This window comes from Panthera leo, chromosome B2 (assembly GCF_018350215.1).
Source record: "Panthera leo isolate Ple1 chromosome B2, P.leo_Ple1_pat1.1, whole genome shotgun sequence".
Lineage (NCBI taxonomy): Eukaryota > Metazoa > Chordata > Mammalia > Carnivora > Felidae > Panthera > Panthera leo.
In genome coordinates this window covers 144,142,104-144,163,258 of record NC_056683.1, presented here as the reverse complement: position 1 = coordinate 144,163,258, position 21,155 = coordinate 144,142,104, and the positions used below count along the sequence as shown (strand labels likewise).

The 21,155-nt window shown below is 40.9% G+C and overlaps 1 protein-coding gene across 2 annotated transcripts in view; it reads left to right on the top strand.

Moving 5' to 3' along the window:
- Window positions 1–21,155, top strand: part of PRKN (parkin RBR E3 ubiquitin protein ligase) — a 1,339,251-nt gene that overhangs the window by 1,145,518 nt on the left and 172,578 nt on the right. For both annotated transcript variants that reach the window (XM_042940251.1, XM_042940250.1), the window contains exon 9: window positions 4,408–4,557. In XM_042940251.1, the coding sequence (XP_042796185.1) occupies window positions 4,408–4,557 (150 nt within the window). The remainder of the gene's footprint in view (window positions 1–4,407; window positions 4,558–21,155) is intronic.

Sequence of the window (21,155 nt, the reverse complement as noted above, 5' to 3'; positions counted from 1 at the left end):
TTGAATCAAAAAAATCGATCAGAAAATGACCAGCATCAAGATATATTCTAACAAAACTACCATATTCTAAAGAAAGAAAATTCCTTTGGGCATCTTGGTGAAAAGATTATCAACTGAATGTATAAAGGGGAAAAAAATTAAATTGTCATCAGGCTTGTCCATAACACCTTACACCAGAAGAACATGGAGTAAGACAGTGAAGATGGTCAAGGGGGAAAAAATGTGAGCCTAGGACTTGATATCCAGCCAAATTCATTTTTAAGAATAAAGATCCCAAATAAACTGTCACGGGTATGCAAGTCCTCAGTGAATATTTTTCCTATACACTCCTTCCAAGGAATTTACTAGAGAACAAGCTTCTAACAACCAAAATTACTGGAAAGATATCAACGTAAGAACTTGTGGGGAACATTACGTGTGTTTGTGTGTACATGTGTGTGTGTGTTTACACTTAAGATAACATGAAAAGTAACAGAAACAAAGCATAGTATGGAACGGGTGTATATTCCAACAAAGTAGATACAGTATTATTATAAAAATTTGGCAATGGGGCTCCTGGGTGGTTCAGTCGGTTAAGCATCAGACTCTTGGTTTTGGCTAAGGTCACGATCTCATGGTTTATGAGATCAAGCCCCAGGATGGGCCCTAGGCTGACAGCTCAGAGCCTGTTTGGGATTCTCTCTCTCCCTCTCTCTCTGCCCCTCCCTGCTCGCGCTCTCTCTCAAAAAACAAAACAAAAAAAAAAATTTTTTTAATTTGGCAAAAGAAACGGTAGAGCATGTGAAAATATATTTGAGGTTTTTAGTAATCATATTCATAGTGATAGTATTGGTACTATTATTCTATATCCTTGTATGTGTGTGAGATAAGGCCATTGAGCTATTGTGGGATAGTGTTTTATTCTACCATCCTCTGTGTTCTTAAAAACCAGTGTAGAAGAAGCAAATACAAATGTCAAATAGAAAATGGTAAGTCAAAGCCCTGTTGTTCTGAAACACCTACCTTCTTAGTAAATTTCAAGTATACAATACAGTATTATTCACTGTACTATCATTTTGTACATTAGATTTCCAGAACTCATTCATCTTATAAAACTAAAACTTCATACCCATTTGGGCGAGGCCAAGGCATAAAAGTTGAAAGGTCTAGTGGTACAGTACTGAGCTGAGCACCTCAGAGGGTTCCGATAAATATTTATTGAAATCATTCGCAGTTCCATGAGAGGATGTTGTGTGCCACCTCCTTAGGACATAGCTCGTTTCCCAGCTGACATCATCCACTCTCTCCTCTCTTCCCACCCCCTCCCTTCAGCATATAAATATATTATTTCTTCATTTTCAGAAAATCCTTTACAATCCCTCTGTCCCCTTCAGCCGCTATCCAATGTTTCTTTTCTCCAAACTCCTACGGGGAAAAGAACCCATTCTTGCCTCTTGCAATTCCTCTCCTCCAATTCTGTCCTGACTCCATTTGACTCCACTAAGATTTCTGGCTCCATGACTCCACTGAAATGGCTCTTGCCAAGACCCCAGTGACATCTGTATTTCCAGCTCCAGCCAGTTTCCAGTAATTGCCTTCTGGGCAGCTTTTGAGACAGTTTATCATGACACCCTCACTCAAGTATTTTCTTCCCTTGGCTCCCAGGACACCCACATCCTTTTCATTTCCCACCTGCCTCATAGGCTGCTGCTTCTCAGTGCCCTTTGCTGGCTCCTTCTCATCTTCCCTACAAAGGTTAGATGGTCTCAGCTAGTCTCATGGCTATGGAGATAACACAGAGTCAGGCTGTCAAATCAGACACTCAGGAATCCTAGATGTAACCTTGTGTCACACTCTCCTAATGGCTTCAAAGGCGGGTAAAAATGAGGTGCCCACAAACCACAGAGAAGTCTGCATCATTTAGCAGAGCTCCCTGGGTCGTTTCTCAGTGTATCAGGGTGTACTACAGGCAAGACTTAATGAATGAGGTCTCTGAGAAGTACCTGGAATGATCATTAATGTGCAATCTCTCAATTATATAAGCTATCCCATCACTCATCATTCAAGGAATCATTCATCACTTAAGCATTTCCTGCTTAATGCATTCCACAGTTAAGAATCTTTTCTAGCAAATGCCATTGTATGGATGTATCATTAGCGTGTTTACAAGGGGATTTGACCAAGTCATCTTTCTTTCTTTCCTGGGGCCAGAAAAATGAGAAAATGCATGGGAGGCCTGGTGCTAACCCTTTTCCTCCCAGCCTCCATGCACATATGATTTCAAATTTTGTATCTACAACCCACTTCTTTCTCCTAAACTCCAAACTCATACATTGTTAGCCACTCAACATCTTACTTAGCTGCATAGCAGTTTATTAAACTGAAGATAAATACCATAGAAATAATGGCTCCTTTTCTCAACTCCCAACCTACACACACACACACACACACACACACACACACAGGCACTCACACACACAGGCACTCACACACATATAGACACACACATGCACACACTGTCCTTCTAAAGTCTTTCCATCTCGGTTATTCATTCTCTGTGTCTGTCTCTGTCTCTGTCTCTGTCTCTGTGTGTGTGTGTGTGTCTGTGTGTCTGTGTGTGTGTCCTTCTGTCTTCTCAGACAAAAACATTATGTTCATGTTTGACTCTTTTTTTTTCTCACACCATGTATCCAATCTGCCTAAAAATTTTGGCATTTTTACCTGCACCATATATCCAGCTGATCCCCACCTCTACCACTAGCTTGCAGGTTTGAGCCACCACCATCCTCCATGTGGATTGCTGAAAACCTCCCGCCTGCCCCTCTGCTTCCTCCTTCTCTCCTTGCCCCCAAGAGTCTATTCTGAACACCTCAGCCAGATGGCTATCTTTAGAAGATTAGTCATATTATGTCACCCCACAGCTCCAAAGTCTCCATGGTTCCTGTTTCTCTCAGAAAGGCAGCCGGACTCTTCTACTGGCCTTCAGGGACCCACAGAGCCCAGATTCCCAAGAGCTCTCTGACTATGTTTTCTGCCATTTCCTGTCCCGTCTCACTCAGCCACACTGGCCTCTGCTATCTCACAGCACCGAGCACATTCTGGCTTCTGTATCTTGGTAATGCTCTGTCCTTGGCCAGAAAGCCCATTCCCATGGGTAGCCACATGGTTTGCTTTTCTAATCTCCCTTCGATGTTTGCCCACATGTATCTTCTTTATAAGGCATCCCCTATCTCTTAATCACCCCTTCAAAACTGTAGTCCCCATCTTCCCCCAAATCTGTTTCTTCCCTGTTTTTTATTCTCCTTCCCACTGAAATATAACCTTTCGGTGTTTATCATTATCCTCATGTGGATGAGAGCACAGGTGTCTATTTTGTCCACTGCAGTATCCGCAGCACCCACAGTCTGACCATAGTAAGCTGTCAATGAAGGTTGCATAAATTAATTAACAGTGAAGCAAATCCACTTGACTTGATCTGAGTTTAGAAGAGAATATGATCAAATAACACCAGGAGAACAATAACAAGGCTGCAATAGGATGGCCTTGGAACCTGCACTATGTAGTTTTATTCTGCGGGCTGGGGAAACCAGGGAGGGGGTCGAGCCATGCAAGGGCATGATGAAGTCAGGGATAAAAGAAACCATACTTTAAGAAAGAGAACAATGATGAAAGGAAAACATGAATCTTCTTCATCAAGCTGAATGTGCTCAGTATTCCTCAGATGTGCTCAGATATCCTGTGAGCTGCCCACAATTAGCACAGGGTAGAATATCAGGACCTATTTTCAAAATGGTTTCAAAAACTCATAGACACCTGAATAGAAGCATGAAAATATACCACTTGATAAGACTGATAATGATGCATTATGTGTCCATAACTTAAAATATAGATATGTTTCCTAAAATTCCTGAAATAAGACTGTTAAATGGAGGTGATGTTAGTAATATTAAAAATCCAAACTGGGGCCCCTGGGTGGCTCAGTCGGTTGGGCGTCCGACTTCAGCTCAGGTCATGATCTCACAGCTCGTGAGTTCGAGCCCCGCATCAGGCTCTGTGCCGACAACTCAGAGCCTGGAGCCTGCTTCCGATTCTGTGTCTCCCTCTCTGTCTGCCCCTCACCTGCTCATGCTCTGTCTCTCGCTGTCTCAAAAATAAATAATAACATCAAAAAAAATTTAAAAAACAAATCCAAACTTTGGGGGGAAATATTTAGGACCAATTTCTAGAAATACAAAGTTATCCATTTTGCTAACTGCAATTGGAAAGCCTTTCATTGTGTTGGATAATACCTTATCCACCCCTCCCCATTTTTTTTTTTAACCAAAACAGATTAACAAGAAAGCCCACACGCCACCAGCTGTTAACATTTTGGCTAAAACAGCACATCTTCATATTATCACTTTGAAAAACCCATGTTGTGTTTCACAGTACAACCGGTACCAGCAATATGGCGCTGAAGAGTGTGTGCTCCAGATGGGGGGCGTGCTGTGCCCTCACCCTGGCTGTGGAGCAGGGCTGCTTCCCGAGCCAGGCAGGAGGAAGGTCACTTGTGAAGGGGGAAATGGTCTGGGCTGCGGGGTAAGTACCACCTACACCTTTGGGTGTTGATTTTGTGTGCTTTTTTTTTTTGGCAAATTGGCAAAGATTATCTATTTGTTTTACTTTCATTTTTCCCGTTGTACTCAGATGTCCTTGAACCGATGTATAAGAAAATAGATTTTTAGGGGTACCTGGGCCGCTCAGTTGGTTAAGCATCTGACTCTTGGTTTCGGCTCAGGTCGTGATCTCATGGTTCCGTGAGCTGGAGCCCCCTGTGCTGACAGTGTAGAGCCTGCTTGAGATGCTTTCTCCCTCTCTCTCTCTCTCTCTTTCACTCTCAAAATGAGTAACTTAAAAAAAAGAAATGAGATTTTTAAATTCTTACGTAGGATCCCAAATATGAACATAGACCTTCATTGATGTCCTATTCAGATTTTTTGCTTTAATCGTTTATCACAGTGTCTTCTGTAAGGCATTGTGAATTACTAGACCAGATTTTAAACTCTCTTTCTGGTGCTCAGCTGATTCAGAGAAAATATTTATTATTTTTTCAGAGTTTACTTTAAGTAGGCAGAGTAAAGGGGAAAGAGGATTTCCCATCAGTGATGTCTTAACAAAATTGTTTGCCTAAGTATTTCAAGCAATAAAATGAAGATTAATATGGAAAACTTGAAATTTTATTGTGTCATAAAAATCATTTTAAATAGAGATGAGCAAAACTAATGGTGCCTCTTAGGGAAGCAGAATAAGAAACATGGAAAATGTTTGTTCTAAGAGGTCAACCAATATGACCCAGATGGCTTCTTGAATGAATCTATGGCTGCAAGCTGACAGTGAAGGTGTGAGGGGAGCATAACTCAAACACAAAAAGGCTTGCTAAATTATAGGTTGAAATGACAAATGGATAATAATCCTGATATTAAATTTCATGCAGGCCAGAAAAGGAAGAAGGTGTATGTGCTTATAAAATGGTATTGAATTTTGATGGGAAAACATTTCTTTTAAAATTGCAACTTCATGAGGAGCTTTCTGGAAGGAGTGTTGATGGCAGAGGCATATTGCCCGGGCCTAATTTTTGGCTGAGAGCTGTAAGTCACCTATGCATAAGGTGGTATCTGTTGTCCTTAGTAAAGCTATCTGTCATGCAGTGGGTTGCAAAGCCCTGAGCTGAGCCATAATGTAGAGAAAGTGGACATTGAAAACCAGTGAGATACCATGATGCCTACTCAGAAAAAAATGGCTCTGGATTAATAGTCATGATCACATTGGGATGGACACACAAGTCATGTTTGCTACTTTTAGAAATTATGAAAATCAAACGACACTTTGCAGCCCCGATCATCATCATTAACTGTGTAATCTGCGCCGATTGTGTGTGGCCTGAGCAAGCTGCTAAATTCTGGGATCAGATTGCTAGTGAATGTTTTCTTTTAAAATAATTTATAAGAGTTTTTCACTAATATCTAAATTGTATGTTTCTGCCTGCTAATTGCCTGCCGTTGTTCCATTCTTTAAAGCTGGATGTTAAGATCTTAACATTTTTTATGGGGAAAAGAGTTTCTTTGGCCCATCTTCTGCATTCAGTTATTTATTTGCTTTAAAGAACTTTGAAAGTTTGGGGTGCCTGGATGGCTCAGCTGGTTGAGTGTCTGACTCTTGATTTTGGCTCGGATCACAGTCTCACAGTACGTAAGATGGAGCCCCATGTCAGGCTCTGTGATGACAGCATTAAGCTTGCTTGGGATTCTCTCTCTCCACCCCTCAAGGCCCTGCTAACACACACACTGTCTCTCAAAATAAATAAATAAACATAAAAAAAAGGACTTCAAAAGTTTTATGTAATTTTAAATATTGAACAGCTATAGCTTCCTTTTTGCATACAATGTCACATTGTAAGTAAATAACATACATTTAAGCTCCAAATCATGGAAAATTACTTTGGGAGTGAATTGAATTGCTTTAATATCTTTGGATTAAAGAGTTTGGGGGCAAACCTTACCTAAATGAGGATAGCTATCTTCAGAATATTTCTTTGTCCTTTCGAAATTATAGGTGATGAGTTTTATTTTATTTTTATTTGTTCTGTTTTGTTGTTTTTGAAAGTGTGCTTGTCAGTTTATAGATTACTTATCTATTACTGCATAACAAATAACCTCAAATTCTAGATGTTTAATGAATAAACATTTATTATCTCACAGTCGCTGATGGTCAGGAGTCCATAAGTCGCTTAGCTGGGTGGTTCTGGCTCAGGGTCTCTCATGAGGCTGTAGTCAAGCTGGGTTGTAGTTATCTGAAGGCTTGACTGGGGCTGGAAGATCCACTTCCAAAATGGTTCATTCACATGATAAGAGACTGAAAACAACCTCAGTTCCTCACTGGCTACTGGCAGAAGGCCACAGTTCCCCACCACCCAGCCCTCTTCTTAGGCTATTTGACCACAACAGTGGCAGATAACTTACCTGGAGCAAATGATCCAAGAGAGTGAAGAGAAACCACAGTGCCTGTGTGACCTGATCTCCAAGGTTGTACCCCATGACTTTATTTCATTCATTAGAACTGATGTGTAAGATCCAGCCCACCTGAAAGGGAAGGCAGTTAGGCACTGTCTTAAAGAAAAGAGTATCAAAGAATTCATGAACATATTCTGAACCCACAGTTTGCAATTTGAAGAATTTGGAAAAAGAACAAAGAAATGACTTTCTAAAGTATGCACCTAACTTGATGTTTTCCTTTCTCTCCCTGTCTTTTTGCCCCAATCCCCATATTCCTGTTGAGGCTTACATCAATTCCTATTGCTTTGACTTCTCAACATAGAGAAGATAAATTGACCTCATCATTACCCTTTTCCTTCAAACTCTTGACTTTCACGAAAGGATGTTAACCCAACCAACATGCTTTTGGGGATTCTGTAGTGGTTAAAAAGGAGATTGGGTTGGAGGCCTTAGTTCAAACCCTGTCTCCACCAGCTACTACTGGTCTTAATATTTCTGCACTTCAGTTTCCTCATCTCTAAAACAGGGTGTATTATAGCAACCCCATATAAGACTGTTATGACAATGAAATGAGATCATATGTGTAAAGTGCTTAGAACAATACCTGGCATACAATGTATATTTATTTAATATTTAATCAAAAGTTTAATCAATATTTATCAACACCTTGCTTAAAAGACTAGATATCCAAACAAAACTACATAAAAGAGAACCATTTGCTGCTCTCCTCCAAATATTCCAGAATCGAGCCAGATCAAGCCATATCTACAGCAGGGAATTAAGTACCTAGACCTCACTCTTTTAGCCCTTCAAAGAATTGCTTTTCCTACACATTACTTTGGCAAAATGTCGTTCACGTTGTAGTCTTTATACAGAAAATTTGATACCTGTGGTTCAGGACATCCCAATGGACTTTTCTATGAGCAAACATGGTGGCTATTCTAGGCTGACCGCTGCAGCAGGAGCACAAGGAAAACTTAAAGTTGTTCTTGAAGACCTTGCGTAAGGTGCAACTAATAAGGTGTCCCTCTGAAAGGTAACTGGTCAAAAACACGAAGCCACATTTGTGTTCCAGGTATAGCATATAAGTGGACCATTAGTAGCGGATTTTGAAGTTCATTTTCTGGCTTCACTTTTTTCCTTCTTTCTCTTCCCCTTTCTCTGATGTACGCAGTTCTGCTATGATTTGTACATAAGCTGCCAATCTTTTCTGGATTTCAGGGTGGTAATGGAAAGCTGTTGTGTGGTAGAAATCATGGTTAGTTCATGTTGTTCAGAGGCAGAACAGGGCCCAGTAAGTAGAGGTTAGAGGAAGACGAGTCACTGCTTAGCATTTGCCCTAACACCATGGACAACTAACAACAAAATGGGCTGCCTCAGGGAGTAGCGGGTACCTCATCCTGCACAGTGTTCCTGGAAAGCTATGGAAGAATCATAGAGTCTTGGATATGAAGACTCTCTAAATATCATTAACCTCAGTGGTTCTCAGGCTGTAGTTTACAGGTTTAATGTAAGATATCTGTGAGTCTATCTGTGCTTAATTTTTTCTCAACTACCAACAGGTTTTTATTATCTGGGTATCCAAGAAATGCTTGATATTACAAAAAGTATCTCATGAGTAAAAAGATTGAGAGTCAAATTCCCTGTCATTAACAGACTTTAAAAATTAGGCCTCAGAGGTACATTGTGTTGTGCTTATGGACACCCATTTTCAGAGCTGAGACACATCTCCATGTGTTGTACTCCAGGGTTGGATGGATCCAGTCTTCCAGTCAGTCGGCTCACCACTACATGCCCAGATGGTCCTTCATACACCCATGATTACTGTTGTATATAGATTCCATATATACTTCAGTATTGTGCCTGTCTTTGGCTTCTTAAAATAGGTACTTAGGTTAGTATTTATGACTCTCTTATTCAAATATATAGTAATGCCCATTGGAAAATCAGATTACTTGATCCTTTGCTCCACTATATCACTAGACTTGTCTGCTACCTGGAGAGCAGTATACCTTAGCTAGTAAATGAAGGCAAGGATTTCTATTTAAATGATAATGTCAGTCCATCTCAGAAAGGTCTGACAGATGTGTGATGGTTCCAGCAAATTTATTACCATTATAAAGAATTATCTGAGCTTAAGTCCCGTGTCCCAGAATTTAAGTTGAAGTGTTACCCTTGTTTCATGCCTTTATATTCCCATTCTTAGTCTTGATATTATTGTCTTCAGTAAATCCATGTATGTGGAGTTCAACATTCATTGGATGGATGGATGAATCTTAATAATGTAGAAGTAATATGAATACACTATCACTTTTATTTTCAAATATTAATCACAACTTTCCCCAATATTAGAATTGCTTCCCTTGCCTCAACAAGAACCTCATCAAAAAGTATAAAATATACAGTGGTTTACTTGCACACATAATACATAATTCAGAGCAAAATGTACTAAGCTCAGGGATCCAGAAAAAGTCAATTAGGAGCCTGGAAGTGCTTGCTGCAAGCATTACAGTTTTGTACCCTGTCAAAGGCTACACAGCCAAATTAGAATTTTGTACATTCTGATACATAAAATGTTTTAGTCTTGGGTGCACTGAGATTTTGGTTTTCCCACAGCACAGAATATTTTTACGTTGATAGATGGAACTCAACAAAGAATATATTTGGGGATCAAATAGCCTGACCTCACTCTCTGCTAACTCTTGACCATATTTTTACTACTACTTATAAAAATATTAATTGATTTCCTAAGGAATTCATGTTACGCATTATTCTTTACTCCGGCCTTATTTCTATTCATCAGAACTATCTCGCTAACTTTTATGACTCCAATGTAAAATGTTGACATGTTTAATACTGGAAAACAGCAACAAAATATGGAATACATTAATACTCGCTGACCTGGGAATACAGAAAGCTAAGGCAATCAAACCTTGTGAGTTTTCTATAAATAAAACATCATTATCTTGTTTGGTATTGTTTGGGGATATTATATGACTGAGAGATCATTTCTCATCTGGGATAATAGGAGTTAGATGAAGAACTTTCTCTTTTAAATTAGAAATCCGAGGATGAAAATAACAACTGAAAAAAAAGCAGCTTTAAAAAAAAATCATGCTACTGACCATTTGTTAAGGAAATCAGATAGACTTTCTAAGGCACCCTATAGTCACTCTTTAATTTACTGGAGAGTACATGTTGCTCCGAGGCAGATTTATCAAGGCACTCATGAAGCGTTCACCGTGGTCTCCACACTCGCACAGACCCCTTGATTTTACCAAGGTTATCTTCTTGCATTTTTCTTGAAGAGGGTCTCCAAGATAGAGAGGCTGCATCAAACCCAAGTCTAGATCTGCACAACTATGGAGTATGACCTGCTACGTGCAAAGAAACTTTTGTCGAAAATGGTGATTTCAAACTGCTCATAACAATAGCATTATTGTATTGTTGAAGATTGTAGTTACATCAGAGTCCAAGCTTCATTTTACATAGGAAAGGAGCCAATGAAGACAAATGCAGATACCTAGTCTTTCACTCAAAGATCGGATTATTGAGTTAAAAACTTAAAGTAATGAATAGGTGGGGAGGCTTTTTGTTCAATATATGGAGCTCTTAAATAAAAAGCAAGCAGATGGACAATATCTAATAATACAAGGGGAAACAAAATGGTTACTTTTCCTATTCTTTAAGGATAGTTTAATTTTATAAAAATACAACATTTAATTAAATTTTGTGAAGTATTTTGAAACCTATATTGAATTCTCTCTTTTTAAAAGGAAGACTAGAGAGTAAAATCTAGACTCCAAATACATGTGGTTTATACTGTGATGCTTCCAAGGAGACACCAAAAGGGATAGGTATTTTCCAATGTGCCTCGATGGGAGTTTGTAAGCACAAAGCTCCAGTTGCAGTCATACACCTCGCTTGCCTCAACCACCCGGCCTCTGCAACACATAAAGAGTAGAATCATAGCTTGTGGACACGTTATTCTTTTATATAACCTTTTAATCTTTCATATATATTCTTCGATATATAAATAAAAGTATTTTTTAAGCTAATGTTATGAAATGTCAAAAAATCTGCATTCTATGTTTATTTGACATGTGTCCAAAAATCTAATTTAAACTCTAAGATTGGCTCATTTGCAGATTGGAAACAAGTCTCGCTAGACTTTCTGTGTGAGAGACAGCTTGAAGTGCAAAGATAGAAAGCTTTGGAGAATATTTATTTTAATTAAAGGAATCGTTCACAAACGTACAAACAAGTGCTGTATACCATTCCTCTGGAAAACATTTATCAATTGGCAAATGTTCCTAGAAAGTGTTCTGTGGTTTGAAACAGAAAGACGTATTTTCTAACCCAACTCAGACCAGTGACCGTTCCACGTGTCTTTAGCTATTTTTGTTGTTGTTGTTGTTAAAATAAAGGGAAGTCCGAAATAATGATACTCTTTCAAAATGGTAAGCTCCATCTCTTTGAATAATGTTAGGAAATCAATTTTGCGGCAAGTTGATTTCTTCTTTAGCTCTACAAGCTACCAGAGAGCTCAGAACACTCTAGAAAACAGACTTCTACTCAAGATAACATAGTTTCTCTGAATTTCTTTTGATTCTGCTCCCACTTCAGTTTAGGGCTCTGCTGTGCAGTATGGTAGCCACTAGCCAGACACGGCTATTTAAATTAAAATTAAATAAAATTTAAAATTTGTTTCCTACTCACAATAGACACATTTCCAATGCTTCCGCGGCCACATGTGGCTTCCTACCACCGGACTAGACAATGCAGATACAGGATGATATCTTCGTCAGCACAGAAAGTCCTATCAGACAGCACGAGTCTAGAGAAAGACTAGAATATCACCCAAAAAGAGTTTCCTGTGTCTCAGATACAAACGCTTCGACCTCTTCCATCTGGTTAGGAAGAAAAATCTTTCCAGAAATTAAAGTCATTTCCTAAGAACAAAAATGTACAGCCGGATTTTCCAAAGGGAAGCTCATTCAGCATAGGTTCCAGAGGATGTTACTGGGAGGAAAGTTGGAGTAGAGGCAGAGAGGCTTGGCAGAGGTCCATTATCAGAGAGCTTGGAAACTTAGTGTTAAGCTAAGTTAAATAGAGGTGTGTCCCCCCCCCCCCCACCGCCTTAAAGCTTTCAGTATGCAAACACGCATTTTTGCCTGAACAAATAGAATACCACAAGCAGCATTTCCTAAACTCTTTACAGCAAGAACTGCCTTTTGTGTGGTGCATTTTATAGGATGGGTGTTTCGCGGAACAACTTGGGAAGGAAAGCATTTGCTTCAATTTTTTCAATGGACGATGCCCAACAGCAAGCATACCACAGTCACAATGAGCTAGTGGGACCAAAGGCTAGGAACCTTACACCTACAACATTTTCCTCTTTGTAGAGAACTAACAAAGTAAGCTTTTTTAAAGAATGAAATTGTATACCATATTGTTGTGGGTGTATTTTTGACACTGCATATTTTTATAGTGAAACCTTTTTATTTTCTTAAGCAGCCATTGATACATAGTCCTATGGGCGTAAGATCCATGGAGAAGAGAGGATGAAACGTTATGATTGTGGGTGATTAGTTTTTTCAGATGATTCCTCTTCGGTGAACATGAAGATCTTTAAATTCCATAGAATAAATGATACTTTGGTGAATACAATAGTTTCATCAACATAGCTGATGTTACTATTATGTCAATCTCATAAAGCGTTAAGAGCATAGGACAGTATGATAATGGTACGGGATTGTGGGGTTTGGGGTTTTGTTCTGGTTTTCCGTACAGTCCGGAACGGTGGCAGCACAATGCGAGGGCAACCACAACCCTGTGCAACGTGGGTCACACACAGCCGTGAACGCCCTGCTGGGGGCGCTCTCGCAGGGTGGCCGGCTGGAGTTCTCCTACCTGGTATCCTGAAGGGTGGGCCTCTCTTCCCAGAGGCCGCTGGTAGATCTCGGGGACAGAGAGCTATGCTCTGTGTCGTTATACTAATTAATGTCCCCCGGCCCCTGCCCTCATTTCTCAGGCTTCTATCATCTGGTGGCAGAAGCTTCCCAGAGACACATCACGTCCTCTTTCGGACTTGCCTCCAGCTCTTCCCTCTTTACGGCTCTCCGGGACGGCAGCCCCTGCAGGAGCTGGTTCCTCCTACAGATTTATCTAGGGCCTGGCCGCCATCGTTCCTTCCTGTGCCCTGGGGCTTCTTGATTTCCCGTCCCGCTGCCTTTAGAGAGTGGCCTCAAGGATCTGATGTTATTCATTCCCGTTGCTTCATTATACTTTCTGGGTCTCATCTTTCACAGTGGTATTCATACTCCGGATTATGAGGTTATGATCATCAAAACAGTTTTCTCTGCTCTTTTATTTTGCCTTTTTTACACTAATTTCTATTGTGCTCAAATATATGTAACATAAAATTTGCCATTTATAACCATTTGTAAGCATACAGAGCAGTGGCATTAGGTACAGTCGTAATGTTGTGTAACCATCAGCTCTGATTATTTCCAAACTTTTTCATCACCCCAAACAGAAACTCCGTACCCCTTCTGCAGTAACCAACTCCCCATCCCCCCCAGTCCCTGGTAATCTCCAATCTGTTTTCTGTCTCTATGAATTTGCCTAGTCTAGGTATTTCACACTAAGTGGAATCAGAGTCCTTTTCTGTCCGGCTAATTTCACTTAGCATGAAGTTTTCATGGCTTATCCATGCTATAGCATGTATCAGAGTTCGCTGCTTTACACAGATGAATCATATTCCGTCACATGGATGTACCACACTTTGTTCCTCCAATTCTATTCTCAAATGTATTCAGCTGGAATAGTCCTTTTATCTCCCCGGATCAAAAGCCAGGCAGGCTCTCTGACTTTAGGTAAGTAATCAGTATATTACTCATGAGTGATAAGAAGTCTTAGGGTCCTTTTAGGTTGCCATCATTCTCTCAATTCATTAAAAATGCCTTGTCCCCCCAGGATTGGATTTAACATTAAATGTTCACCCCCTGTCTGTGAGGCCCGGCCCTGTGCATCATACCTACGTGCACTTGGTATGAAACCCCAAAGGGACTTGGTTGCTCTATGGGTTCTTAAGTCCCACGTATACCACTAATACTTTATTCATCTCCAGTGTAAGTTTGGCGGTAAGTTCAACAATAGCTGATTATTCACGTTATCCCCAAAGACCTGACAGGTGTCCACTTAAGCTATATCTAGATCCAGGCTTTTAATTCCAGTGCTTAAAATTAGTTTGCCTCAAATAAAATAAAATCTGTTTGCCTACATTAATACCTACTGTGTGTCAGCCCCATCACAGAATCATCCCTGCAGATCAAAGTTCTCTGTCCTAACTTGGGTTGCAAAATCCTAACCCCTGCTCCTATAGGTCTAACAGTAATATGATCCTACTAGAAATAGAAGTTATGGACATAATCATAGAGATGTATCAAGATATTTGTGGAGGATATTTTTGTAGCACTGTTTTGTGATAGATAAAAATGTGGAAGCAATCAAGTTTTCAGGAATATCATAGTGGTTAAGTATATTTTTGGCATATCTATACAGTAAGATACAATATCCTGTTTAAAAGAATAAGGTCAACCTGTGTGTTGATATGGAACAATTGTTAATATATAGAATTAAGTAAAAAGAGCACAAACAGAAGATTAAGACTCTTAAGTATATAAAATATTTTCTGGAAAGAATTAAAGGAACTGTTAACAGTGGTTGCCTTTGTATAGAGAAAGTGGGGATACAGGGAAGGAAGCTTCCATTTTTTAGTTTATAACTTTCTATAATGTTTGACATTTCTAAACATGTAGATATATTACTCTTGCTTTTAATGGCATAAAGGATTTCTTAATTTATGAACTTTTTTTTCTTAAACTTGTAATATTACCAAAAAAAAAAAAAAGATAGTAATGTTATATGTTAAGAATAAGAGCTAGGTAACCAATAGTTAAATTAGGTAGAATTTGACACCATTTTGGACAAAGTGTTGCTTTGGGCTTAGACTAGGGAAGAGGAAACGCGCCTTCCATCAGCAGAGACCAAGAGCAGGAAAAGCGAATTGTAAACACTCATTCCCAGAGATGCAGGTGGTACAGCTGGGCATCTTTCAAGCGTTAATTTGTGGAGAGCACACTCTCCCGTCATACTGATTTAGTTGAATGACATATTTAAGAAAAGTGGGAGTGAAGTCTGCTGGGAAATATTATTCATGTTCTCAAAATAAGCTCCATGAGGACATGTCACCAAATGCATGGAACAGACCAATATGAATGGGTGGCTTTTCATTCCGGGGGAGCTTTTTTTTTTTTTTTTTTTTTTTTTTAAACGTTTATTTATTTTTGAGACAGAGAGAGACACAGCATGAATGGGGGAGGGGCAGAGAGAGAGGGAGACACAGAATCTGAAATAGGCTCCAGGCTCTGAGCTGTCAGCACAGAGCCCGACGTGGGGCTCGAACTCACGGACCGCGAGATCGTGACCTGAGCCGAAGTCGGATGCTCAACCGACTGAGCCACCCAGGCGCCCCCCGGGGGAGCTTTAAAATAGCGTAAGTAGTTCCTAAATTAGAGGAAAACATATTCTGATGATGCCGTGCACATACCTGTGTTCTAGGGGTTACATTCTTGCAGTGTGTTCTCTGGTTTTTTGTTGCTCATCCCGTTTTCGTTTATACCTATTTTCAGTAAAATTGAAACAGAGTACAACATGGCCCAGATAAAACAGGCACTCGGCACCAGAGCTATACATTTCTCACTGCTGGTCACATATCCCACTGGAAAGGCTAAGTCTATAAATTATGAGATCGGTTCTCTGCAATCTCCTGTGAGGGAACAGGGCTTTTCCTGGGTAAAGACAAATCGCTGGTATTGTTGGAAGTCGCTAACGGTCTATTACAGACCCATAAACTAAGTGTCCCCTGGATCTTAGCCTCCCTTGTGCCCTGCTGTGCATTCAGTGGGTCCAAGGATTCTGCCGGGTGAGATCCTCAAACAGTACCTTTATATCTTCAGCACAGAATGAATGAGACGCAAGAATAGGACCCTCAAGTCTGCCCCAGTCGAATCTGGCCTGGCCCAACATGATCTGGAATCCCACCTTCTCTTTTGGATTGGAGGCCCACAGGAAGTAAACTTGGCAGGACTCCCTGAGCCTGCTTCACAGGCCTCTGTTCACCTGTCCATTTGAAAGTTTATATTGTGGGGGTGCCTGGGTGTCTCAGTCGGTTAGGCGTCTGACTTCGGCTCAGGTCATGATCTTGCAGTTCGTGAGTTCAAGCCCCACATCAGACTCTCTGCTGTCATCATGGAGCCTGCTTCAGATCCTCTGTCGCCCTCTCTCTCTCTCTCTGCCCCTCCCCTGCTCACACACACTCGCTCTCAAAAATAAAAAAAAAAAATTCAAGTTTATATTTTGAATAGAGTGTAAGATTTGTTTCACGTCGATTTCTGTTAAGGATTTTTCTCCAGAAGAAGAAAAAAATCAAGTAAGACTATAAACCCATGGATAAGGCATAGGCCACATGTAAAAGCTTTGCCCGGTCTGTCTATCTTCCTGAACCAGGGTCAGAAGAAGGATAAAAACAAGAAGAAATCCTTTCAGAGGGAGATAACATGATCTGATGCACTCTAGGAAGTAATTTGTCAAGAGGACCTATTACTGCACTCACTTCCAGAAAGAAAGCAATTTTCTTCCTCCTTTCTGTAGAAGCCAGGCCCAGAATGCCTGTTTCTTCTCCCATCCGCACCGCTCGTCACTCCCTTTTACAAAGAAGTAATATTGTTCCTGACATACATTCTTCTTCCCAAAGCCTTGTTGGTTATTGTCCGGCATGCTGTGACAGCTGGGAATTTCATGTCGAGTGATATTTTCCCCCCCGGTTCCTCTCAAGGTGTTAGTGTTAAACTGACACGTCCATAATTCAAAGGAAGTCTGAATTAGCTATTCCTGAGGCTACTCCACAGACAGAAACCACTCCACTTACAGAATGTGACCCATCCCTAGAGAATTCTTAAGCGAATTCCTGGATATCGTGTTTGTTACTGCCTCTTTCTCTCCATGAACGTGAGGCGCTTCGTGTATATCCACCTGCAAATCGGCAGTGCGTGATTATTTGGAAGAAGTAATAAAAGAAGACATAACGGGTCCAATCAGGTTATAAATTAGTCTTTTGCAGAGATAGGGTGGAATTTTATTTGCTGGCTGTTTAAAAGAATGTGAAGTGCTTGCAATGGATGCCTCCTGGAAGAGAAATCGCCCAGTCATTTAGCAACCTTCTTTAGACCACTCGTGGAAACCATTTTACATGTAAACAGGGAGTAGAGAGCAGAGCTCTCAGCGTCTCAGAAGACGGCTGCTATTTGGGAAGAAGTAAGTCCAAGTCAAAGGAAGCTTCTGAAAGCCTGCTTTCTGTGACCACACGGCCTGGCTTTGGTAGAAGTGGTGTTGTAAGGTATTGCATTATCGTAAAGTGCAGGAGCCTCGCTTCATCAATAAGAAAAGTTGGAGTAGAAAGATAAGATTAAAGAGATAAGATCTTTGTTAGACTAAATCTATTGACCCAGAACTTCCCATAGTGCACTGCATAAAAACTGCTTCACAGTATGAATGGATCAGAGACTTTGAAAAGGGTCTCCAAATTGGTCGTTCGGAGGCTACGTAGCTGTGTGAATTTCTAGTTTGTTGTTCTAAGGAAACCAAAGATTGTTTTAGTATGATCTCAGAAAAGCATTAGACTTCAATAATGAACATGGTGTAGATAAAACACTTACCGGGTATGCCTTTAATATTCTGAGCACCATTTTAACCCTTATTGATGTATAATCATAAATCGGTAGGGACACAAATTATCCCTAGAAAACTAAGAAAAGAACCAGCCTGCTCTACAGGCTGTTTATCTTCCCTCTACAAAGAAGACTGCTTGCCACTGAAGTACCACCTCTGAGTGTCTGGCCACCCACCCAGCTGGGGTGAGCTCCTGACAGGTCACAGATGGAATCTGTGTGTGCATGGACAGGTTGCAGTGGACTGCGTTGGTTTCCCTCCAAACATACGTCTTCCTCTTTTTCTCGCTAACAGAACACTGAGTTTTCTTCTAGTATCTGTCTCTTTGGAGAGTGACCTCATACCCAAGTCAGTAGAAAATCCTGAGTCACCTAACCCAGTCTTACTATTCCCATGACCCTTACTTGTATTGGTTTGGGGAAGAAACCAGGTCTTTCTGGTCTTGGCTGCACTACTCAGTTAATTAGCTCAAAAGCCACTGTGCTCCTTTGCAGTGCAGAAGCTTTTTATCTTGATGAGGTCCCAATAGTTCATTTTTGCTTTTAATTCCCTTGCCTTTGGAGATGTGTCAAGTGAGAAATTGCTGCAGCTGAGGTCAGAGAGGTTTTTGCCTGCTTTCTCCTCTAGGGTTTTGATGGTTTCCTGTCTCACATTCAGGTCCTTCGGGAGGGAGGGGAAAGTGGGTGATGGGCATTGAGGAGGGCACCAGTTGGGATGAGCACTGGATGTTGTATGGAAACCAATTTGCCAATAAATTTTATGTTAAAAAAAAACAAAAACTAAATTATAAAAAAATTCTTAAATTAAAAAAAAAAAAAAGCCACTGTGTTGTTGGGCCAGGAGAGAGTATATTTCCTTTCTACTTAAGTCAGTTGAATTGGGTTTTCTGTTCCTCAAGTACAAATCTCTTAAGTGGTCCACATGCATTATCTTAAAAATGACCAAAAGAATTCTTTCACTGAAAACTTTGGGCAGATAACAACATAAAGAGCTACTTGGTGAGGACTTTCTAGTAGCAGACAAGATCACCTTCAGATTATATCCCATAATACTTTTGTGTGTCCACAGTAGCTGTAATCAACAATAAAAATTTTCTCCTCATTTCTTCTGGATACATGGATCATTGTGTACTCCATTATAGTATTTATTCAGACATCAGTTCCATGGGGTGTGACCAAGACCCAAAACAGCAGTTTTGGATGGAAGTTTGTTTCTCTCTCATGAAAATCTTGAGCCTGGATTGTGGCTCTGCCCCACAAAGTCCTTTGTTGCCTTCATACATGGTGCCAAAGAGTCAGGGAGAACTTTCCACTCCTTGCAGCCAGACCCAGAAGTGTCACACAGCTCATACCTGGCAGAGAGAAACAAGTTACATGGCCCCATGGCCAGCCCCAAAGGCAGTGGATGCCATCTGTCCAGCTAAAATTATCATGAGCCAGGAAAGGGTGAATGGATGGTGGTGGGTAGAGGTCAGTACGTGAGAAATAAGCCTACCGACCCAATCAGAGGAGGGACCCAGAGACTCAGAGCCTCAGAGCACAGTGAAGTGAGGCTTTAATCAACATTCTTGCAAGAGCAGGTGTTTGATGGACAGGCACACTCAGGGCAGTTACACCAGACAATTTCCTAGCATGCAAGTCCCTCCCCTGACTCCTCATTGGCTGAGTACTACAGAGGTTACAGCCTTACCCAGACGTCACCTATGCTCATGTAAGGCACAAAGTAGTCTGATTGAAACAAATGTACATTCCCTGAGATGATGCAGAGACTTTCAGTCCCTCCTCCCTTTGTTCTTTGGTGCATGCTCATTGCAAAGCCTCCCAAAATAAGGCTTTGAAACGGAGAGCGGAAGAAGAACCAGGAAGGAAAGTGGCTAAGGGTTTGGGACTCTGTTGTGGGAGGCGGTTCATACATATTTCCTATAGGTTGTAAACCTACTATTAACTAGACAGCACACCTCTTATTTGGTATTTCTGAAAACAAATCATCCTTCTCATGAGTGTCCCCCACATCCTGGGGACATGGTCCTCTCCACCCTTTCAACCAACACCATCCTCTCCTTTCCATTACCAGAGTTTTTTGTACTTTCATGCAGGAAAAACATCTGAGCAGAATGCTGCCTGCTCTATTTCTAACAAGACTGAGTGCTTGCCTGGTGATCTTTTCTTTAAACGGTATTTGCCTTTCACTTTTTTCTATTCAAAGGCATGGAAATTAGACCTCAACTCCCAATAATACCGATAAAATTGTACTCAACCCTTGCATTATAAGGTGTTGCCACAATAACTGTCTGAATTTGTGCAGATAGAGTTAGCATTCAGATTGCCACAAACTGAGAGTAGAGGTACAATTCTAGAAAATTCCCTGGTTGGACTGAAGTTTTCACCCACCGATCTTTTTGTTCTAATTTTACGTACAAATGTCCTGCTTAACCGCGTCGAACCGCACGTACCACAGCTTAAAGCTTTTGGAGTTGCAAATTAAATATGAGACTTCATGTGGCACTTGCAGTAAGATCGGCTTCTGATTTACATTTGCCACAGAAGGTCCCAGAAGTGTTAGCTTTTATTCTTCTACCGCCATCACCAGAAAGCATGCTGTGTTCAGCAACAAAGCTATTCTAATAAGAAACATTCACCGGGGAGAAAAACATTCAATACATCCTTCCTTATATTTAAAATAAGTTGGTAACACATGTAAGGGGAAATCATTTATTTATTCTACAGCCATTACTTGACCATCCACTAGGTATGTGATGCTGTATGGGGAACTGCGGGCACACGGAGGTAATGACTCAGTGCCCTGCTCAAGGCACACGTAAACGAATGGGAAAACGGGACACATGTACACAAAACAGCATCCCCATATGGCAGTACAGAATCATGCCAGATCGTGCCACAGAAACTCAGAAGAGCTAAGGGCATGCTTGCCCAACTCCCGTATCACCTTAAATAGCACTTATTTTCACACTTGCCACATTGCTTGTTTACAAACCATTTGCTCCAGCCAATCTGTGGGCCCCTGGTGGGGTGAGCAGGGATGCACTGTATTGATTTTTGTATCCTCGGCATCCGGCAAAGTTCTCAGTGACATACACATGGCTGTACGTTGAATTATCCAATGAGAGGAGAAGGTTCTGAACTATTGAGGATGGGAGCTTCATTAAGGGCCTGGAAGAATGAAGTCGTGGTGGACCCTCGAAACATTCTAGGCAGAAGACTCTGCACCACAGTGAGGGCCCGGATGATACAAAAACCTGAGAGTCAGGAGCAGGTGACCGGGAAAGCGCGAGGCTCGTGGGGTCCTAGGCGCTGAGTGTCAGACTCGGGACTTTCTCCTCAGCCCATGGAG